Here is a 7,808-nt window from a genome sequence, read left to right as displayed (position 1 = left end):
GACAAGCACCAAAGATTTTTACTTTATATTCATAATCGAAGTCACAAACTTACATGGAAATAACAAACACTGCACTAAGATGTTTGTACTTAACAGTAAGCTTCTCCATGTAACTGCTGCAGTTTTTAGGGAACTTTCTGTTTGTGAAGTTTGAAAAACCGTTTTTCGCCCGCAAAACGCACTTCTTTTTAACTTACTTCTAACGTAGAAATGAAATAGCACAATGTTTGTTACATGACAGGCTAGTCCAAACGAGACTTGCTGAAAAATAATCCAATGAAACCAGCTACTTCATCAAAACAATTCAAAACACGAACCGAACTTTGATTGGTGCCGGAATATACTTTCGGTCACCACAGCATGCACTTGTTTTAAAACACTCAGTGACTGCCGGTGTTAGGTCAAATCGGAGCTGCCACATAAAAGCCCCAATTCAAACATTTAGTTTATCCAACAAACACGACAACAAATATGCTTTCAACAAATTTTGGCTGTGTTTATGTCTCCTGGGAGAAAGTAGTTTGTTTAGCCAACCACTAATAAACACAGAACTGGATTTGTGTGTTTAAAACCTCTTATTTGTCCGGCTTGAGACATCGTATGTTAAGTTTTAGCACCTCTCACACTACAGAGCTTTTTTGGTAAAGCTAAAAGGAAGGTGATAGGTAAACTGTTTTAACAGTAATTAAAAAGCATACTCTTGCGAACCAAGTATGCGATAAAGTGAAAAATATTACTTAAGACATCTGTGAGATGTTTTATGCTACTTATATGCATTACAACAAACACTTCCCTATTTGTACCTACATGTAAAACAGCTAAAACACAAAACAAAATCATTTAGCATCACAAAAGAGTCTTAACCTCCGTGCTGGTTTAATTTCCAGCTTTACATTTCTATGCTCAACTAACACAATCCATCTTTCCTCATTAAACTCACTAACAATTAAACTCGTTTACCAGCACTTCAACTTTTACTGCTGAAAATTTTAATGTTCTTTTTGCTGATATTGCTGATAATTTTAAGTACTCCGAAGTGGCTGTGTATGCTTTAAATGCAAGCAAGGCCGCGCACCCAAAGCTGTTTACCACTGAATGATCACTAATAATGCAGCACGTTTGTGGTACGGTCATTATCTTCTCAACCGCATTCAGACCAAACTGCGCCAATTCTTGAATTCCACTCGTATTGTTGCGTCATAAGCGGCTTAATAACGAGCATTGTTTCTTGTCAGTGCCTCGGAATGTCGCCTAGGCTGTTTTAACTTGCGAGATGGTTCGCTGAGATTAAACCAAGCAGGGCGCATAGGTTCATTACAGCAAATAGCCGGAGGCTTATTAAGCAACTCAATGCCTGGCTTGGAAGTCTCTCTGTCCAGAATGCGATTTTTGCGGCATTTTTAACAACGAATGTCAAATTACAATCTTCGATCAGTGGGCAGACAAAATTGCTTACCTGATGTGGCCCTACCAATATTATCACCGTTGGTGGTTTTTTCGCTATTCCCCGTAGCAAACTACATTCATTACCTCGTTTTGTAATCCTACAAATTGCGAGGCGATGATATCACAATTGGGCACGAAAACATGGCTGAACTGACATCAAACAAGCAAAAGTTTGTTAATGCTTAAAATATCATGTACGCCTCTTTAATCGAAAGCTGTTCACCCAACCATTTAAAAAGCAATTAAAATTCGAAACTACGGCGCAAACTATTTTTTTGGAAATTAGGAACAACAGTTTGTAAGTTAGGCTAAATAATTACAACTTTGAATGTTATATTTTTTCACAAGTACACAAAGAAGTGCTGTCGTCAACACAGAATCACAATTTATGTGGTAGTAGTCGGAGACAACGTTTTGCTCTTCAATCAACGCAATTAAGAATATTTTAGTTGACAAAAAGTTCAAAAATGACAAAAAGGTTTCGGATGGTAGCTGTACTTTAGATGATTTCATTAGATCAGGGGTTCTTAACCTGGGGTGCACGCACCCCCAAGGGGTGCGAGAACTGTTCCTAAGGGGTGCGGGGATGCTGAATCATTAAGGTTGGTTAGGTCTATTCTATTTAAGCAATTACAGAAGGGGGAGCGAAAATTGGTTAGTGATTTGTAAGGGGTGCGAAAATTGGTTGGTGATTTGAAAGGGGTGCAGCAAGGAAAAAAGGTTAAGAACCACTGCATTAGATGATTTATTTGAAACCTGTTTTCATGTTGAAGATTTTGATAAAACGCCTCGACCCAGTTCTATGGCACCATTTCAGCATGCATTCACCCAATTTACTCTGCGGCGTAGCTCTGCGTCAACAGTTCTAAATCTTGGTCAAAGCTCACCAGAGAGTTTTATGTGACATGCTGTGCGGGTAAATAAAAGCAAACACCTTTAGTTATGCTGAATTATTGCTTTAAAGAAACTTTGAGGAGGTATCTTCAAATTTTGCCAAAGGGGCATACCAATGCGAAAGGGTAATATTCTTCGCACTATGACGTTACAGCGCCACTGAGTGTACAACATCAATTTGTTTACCGCTAGAAATTGCAATAGAAAACTCCCTTTGATAAAAGGGTTTTTAAGGGTTTTTAATCTTCTAAAACTGGGCAAGAACTAGGCCGAATGGTCCAGGGCGCCAGACCCATGTACAGACATAAAAAAGAAGGATTCGTCCCAGGGAGTGTCCTGGGTTCGAACCTCGTGAAAAATAATAATTATCTAAAAAAATATTGGGGTAATTACTCACAAGTTAAAAACAGGAGTAGTAGCCTATCATATTTTTGCACCTAAAACGCCCTTGTACTTTTGTAAATGGTAGTGGCCAAAACTCATTGGGATCTCACTTTATAAACCTTAGACACAAATTGACTTTTTTAAAACAAGATACATTTTCCGACAACTCGCAAACGACGCTTGCTTACGAACTACATATTTCTTTGTCTTTAGATTATTTCCAAACTGTAAAAACAGTTTATTTTAAAGCTGTTAAAAATAAATTTGGTTTTATGTTTTACCATGCTGTCGCGAAAAAATACAAAGAAAAGTTATTCAAATTAAAATGTGGATCGTAACCAAATGCAGCGTTGTACAAATTGCAAGTTGCAATACGACTGAATCGTAGGACTGAAGGTTGCCCAAAACCGGAAATAATAATGATGTAGGAGCTATTAGAGCCAATGCAAGAGGTGAGTAAAGGTAATTGGAGATTGTTGACCTTCCAAGCAGGAAGCAAGCAGAACTTTATGAGGGAAGTTTCAGTTGACATTTGGCTTCCCACAGTTAAATATTTAACTTGTAATCTTTGCAAACAACCTTGCGCTGATTTGGAGTAAAACTTAACAAATACAGATGTCGCTACAAGGAATCTTTCCTTGATTTAAAGGATGTGTGATAAAATTAAATTTCTGCCTATAAAGATTCAAAATTGATTTAAAAAAAAATCCAACATGTAAGAAGGAAAGTGAAGTTTCATCAGCACAGTGCTATTCGAAAGAATATTTTCTGGTCCCTCAAATGTAAAAACACAAAGTTGGTTAGTTTAAACTAAGCTAATTAGCGCAGTAATTAGTTGCTGTGTTTTAAACCTATTTTTAAGAAGTTGTATCCCAGTCAAAAATTTATGTCCGGGCCAAGCATAATTATGTTTGGTAACGCTTGGCAGCCTCACATGGGCGGCACCTGGGTGCCTTGCTTAAGTTGGCATATATGTGTGGCGTATGTTCAACAATGAAACACTTCGAGCTTGGCGCCGAACGTTCCAGTTATGTTTGGTTCATACACGACGCCGTACGCTCGGCCTAAGATAATAACCACGTATGACGGCCCGGTTTTCCGCCATACTAGGTCCTCATTTAAGTATTGTTTGTACCACACATAACCAATCATATATTATCCTTGGCACTGCCAAACTTTGCCGCCTTTCAATATGACACTTCCAATAATATTTCCTGACAATGTATTAAAAAGAAGTACAAAACGAAATATAAAGGACGCCTGGATTTGATGGATGGCCTGGGCAAAGCATAAGACACACAGTTTGAATGCCCTGCGAAAAGCATAAGACACACAGTTTGGATGGCCTGCGAAAAGCATAAGACACACAGTTTGGATGGCTGATGCAAAGCATAAGAGTGATAAGACACACAGTTTAGATGGCCTGTGCAAAGTATAACACACACAGTTAGGATGGCCTGTGCAAAGCATAAGCCACACAGTTTAGATGGCCTGTGCAAAGCATAAGACACACAGTTTAGATGGCCTGTGCAAAGCATAAGACACACAGTTAAGATGGCCTGTGCAAAGCATAAGACACACAGTTAAGATGGCCTGTGCAAAGCATAAGACACACAGTTTGGATGGCCTGTGCAAAGTATGACACACACAGCTAGGATGGCTGATGCAAAGAATAAGACACACAGTTTAGATGTCCTGTGCAAAGCATAAGCCACACAGTTTAGATGGCCTGTGCAAAGTATAACACACACAGTTAGGATGGCTGATGCAAAGCATAAGAGTGATAAGACACACAGTTTAGATGGCCTGTGCAAAGCATAAGACACACAGTTTGGATGGCCTTTGCTAAGCATAAGACACACAGTTTAGATGGCCTTTGCAAAGCATAAGACACACAGTTAGGAGGGCCGGTACAAAGCATTAGACAAACAGTTTAGATGGCCAGCACATAGCATAGAACACACAATTTGGATGTCTCGGCCAAAAGCAATTATAAGTCACATGGCAGGCATAAAGACAATACTTATGCATCATCGCAAGAGTCAGTGTCAACACCTGGGTTTTCATTTGGCTGTTGGATTTTTACCCTTTTCACATGACCGCCATCCCAGTCACCAACCCCTGGAAGGACCCTTTTTACTGCAGTAGCAATTTCCTGGTGACTGGCACCATTATGTCTGGTGTATGGCAGCACATCTAAAAAAAGAAAAAAAACCCTAAAATTCATTGACCTGAATTTTAAAATCCACATCATTGCAATGTTAATTACAACAAAACATAATCATGTCTTACCTATAAAAAAGGCAAACAAAGGATGAGTTTTAAAAGAAATTTTTGTCTGTTTTCTTCCACAACCCAATCCACTCCAGGAAAATTTAAGTGCCAGATTTTTCGTCATGAACAACTTGATGAAGTTGCGTAATGTGCCTTGCAGGCCGTCCATATCAATTACTTTTCCGATTCTTTTCTTGTCCTTCAAGTATGTAAACATGCAATTATAATCAATCATATAAAAATGTTTAAATTGTCATTATTTGGTAGGGCTGGCATAGGTACAAAAACAGATTTTGTTAACACACAACCTGACAATTAAGAGTATTAAATTTTATTTCCATTTTAGGTGAAAATGCAGCTTACATTAATTTGAGTGATCAATTCTACCAGATCTTTTTCATTGTCAGCTGGCTCTGGAAAGATGGTTTCTGTCACAGCTGCACACACTACTTTTTGTTTCAGTATCTCCACAATAGTCTCCAGTTTGTCATCCATCCTTTCCATCTTGGCTATTAGGGATTTATATTCATTACCATTTAAAGGTCTTTGGTTTGGTGGTAATGGCCGTTTAAATGTATTTCTAAACACAAAAGAAATCATTTAAACCATTTGATTTGATTTTTCACAACAACAATTATGATAAAGAAATAATATGTTAAAACAAATGGAATTTTGTACACAACAAAATGCAGTCAACATTAATCCACCAATTAGATGTAACTTAGCAATATTGAGGAGCTAGTGATATATACATACATTTTTTGTGATGAGTCTGTTCTTATTAATGGTGAAATCTTCAATTGATGTGGTTCTTCTTCAATGGATATATCTGAATCAGAGTCCTCCAAATTACTTTGGGTGTATCCTTTTTTGATACATCGGTCATAAATACCTGCAAAGAAAAAATCAAGTAAACCATGCTTGTAACAAATATCTTAATACACTTACTAGCTTGGAAGAGAACAATACAAGGGCATGTGCACCATTCTTCTTCTGCCACAACTTCTTTTTTGGTTAAATCCTGCACATTACAAATCTCTGGTGGCCATTTACATGCATCTGTGCCAACCAACCATCCTTTAGGCACAACATCATTTGTGCCATCAGCATATTTTACGCACACAAAGTTTTTCATTTCGTAGCTTTGTAAAATCCTTTGAAACCGTACATAATTTTAATTTTGCAGTAAATTAATAGCAACAAATTTTTCTTTGTATGGCAACATAACACGCTTTCTTATTTCTTGGTTATCTTTTAGCAATTCAAAATCATTTTCATTTATATTCTGGGTCTTTTCAGCAATTATTATAGCTGCTGCTTGTAGTTTTCTTTTCTTCGAAGATTGCTTCCTTCTCCATTTCGAGTTCTTTTTAAGTTGCTGAATGTTTTGTGCGCTGTACCCTTTTCGGGTGGCATCATTAACCTACGTTTTTTAGTCAGATCCAAAATAAACAATATAGTCGTCGTACACTCGTAAACCTCCTTGATTAAAACTTTCCCGCCGCCAAGCAACACGTGATCGCTCTTAGTCCGGATTCAAAACGTTCAAGATTAGCATTAACCAATCACGACAAACAACGTTTCGTAAAGTTCATAGGTCAAATGATTGCGCAAGTATTGTGCAATTTGGGTTCGACTGCGTTTACTTAACAGTTGACATGATTTGTGATATGTGTAATATTTATGTTATTGAAGCCCTGAGTTGTCAAAGATTAGGCGCTAACGAACCGTCACGTCAACTTTAGGCTCGCTAAAGGTACAAAAAGATAATGATCACACATTAATTGCATTACTTTTAATTTTTTAATGTTCACCAATTCAAGTCGTCGTACGAATTGCTTTAAAACTATCGTTTGAAAATGGTGTCAATAATAACATTTGTCAAAAGCTTAATATTCTCTCACATACAGCATTTCGCCAGACCCGAACAGGTTTGGCGCCTCACTCTCGGCACCCAAGTATGGCAATTTCTTGCTTAATCTTTTTAACGCCAAGTGTAATTATACCACATTTGCCATTTTAGGCCCTAGTATGGCGAAACCATGTAAGACCCATAGATATAAATATGGCGTATGTTTTGTTAAGTATGAATCGGCCGATCCTGGCATAAACGATAGATAAACGAGTGTTGGTCGGGTATGGCCCGGGCGTTAGGTGTAGAAAATTTTTGACTGGGTACAACACTATATAGTACAACAAGTTCAGAAGCCAGGAATGGTTAAAGACAGTGGTTTTTGTTTTGTATGTGTCGATCTGGTTAATCTTGAGGTATTTAACAGATATTTTGTGCAATGAATAAGGACTAGACCAGGGGTGGGGAACCTGCGACCTAAAGGCCACATTTTAGGCCCCTAAGTGCGGCCTTCGATGTCAAAAATCATTTGAGGATGTTGATATTACAGCGCTAAAAAATAGACAAAAACGATTATTTTGACCTTTATTCTATATTACTACTTGATTAGTTCTAGGGCAGCGGTTTCCAAACTAGAGCCGAATGGTCCCGTATTGAAAAACGAAGCGATTTCCGTAAGACTACCAAGAGCCCAAGCTTCTGCAATCTTACTTGTGTTGCAAAAGGACAATTGTTTGCGCATAATCAAATGTCTTAAACTCGTCTGTGATGTCACAAGTTGCTCTTAGATCATTGATATTAGTAAACAAGCGAGTTTCCAGGTTAAATAAACCGATGTTGTAGTTAAGGTTGGGATGTGAGAGGAACTTTATTCAGCTTGGACCTTAAGTGCTACAACTCTACGAGGAAATACCAAAACAACCATTCTGTACGTCAAAAAGTTTGAACACCACTGTCC

General features: G+C 37.9%; 1 protein-coding gene across 1 annotated transcript; it reads right to left on the bottom strand.

The window, feature by feature from the left end:
- Positions 1-4,723: 4,723 nt before the first annotated feature.
- On the bottom strand, positions 4,724-6,865 carry LOC145234018 (uncharacterized). The gene is made up of 5 exons (XM_080098791.1): positions 5,947-6,865; positions 5,755-5,890; positions 5,362-5,578; positions 5,017-5,197; positions 4,724-4,920 (listed from the first exon to the last, which is right to left on the bottom strand). Exons 1-5 carry the CDS (start codon positions 6,131-6,133, stop codon positions 4,748-4,750), a joined length of 894 nt encoding a protein of 297 aa, XP_079954917.1. The 5' UTR covers positions 6,134-6,865; the 3' UTR covers positions 4,724-4,747.
- Between the last annotated feature and the right edge of the window lie 943 nt (positions 6,866-7,808).

This window comes from Phallusia mammillata, chromosome 6 (assembly GCF_965637545.1).
Source record: "Phallusia mammillata chromosome 6, kaPhaMamm4.hap1.1, whole genome shotgun sequence".
In the NCBI taxonomy this organism is placed as follows: Eukaryota; Metazoa; Chordata; class Ascidiacea; order Phlebobranchia; family Ascidiidae; genus Phallusia; species Phallusia mammillata.
Note: the sequence above shows the minus strand (reverse complement) of the source record. Positions and strands in the feature narration are given on the sequence as shown.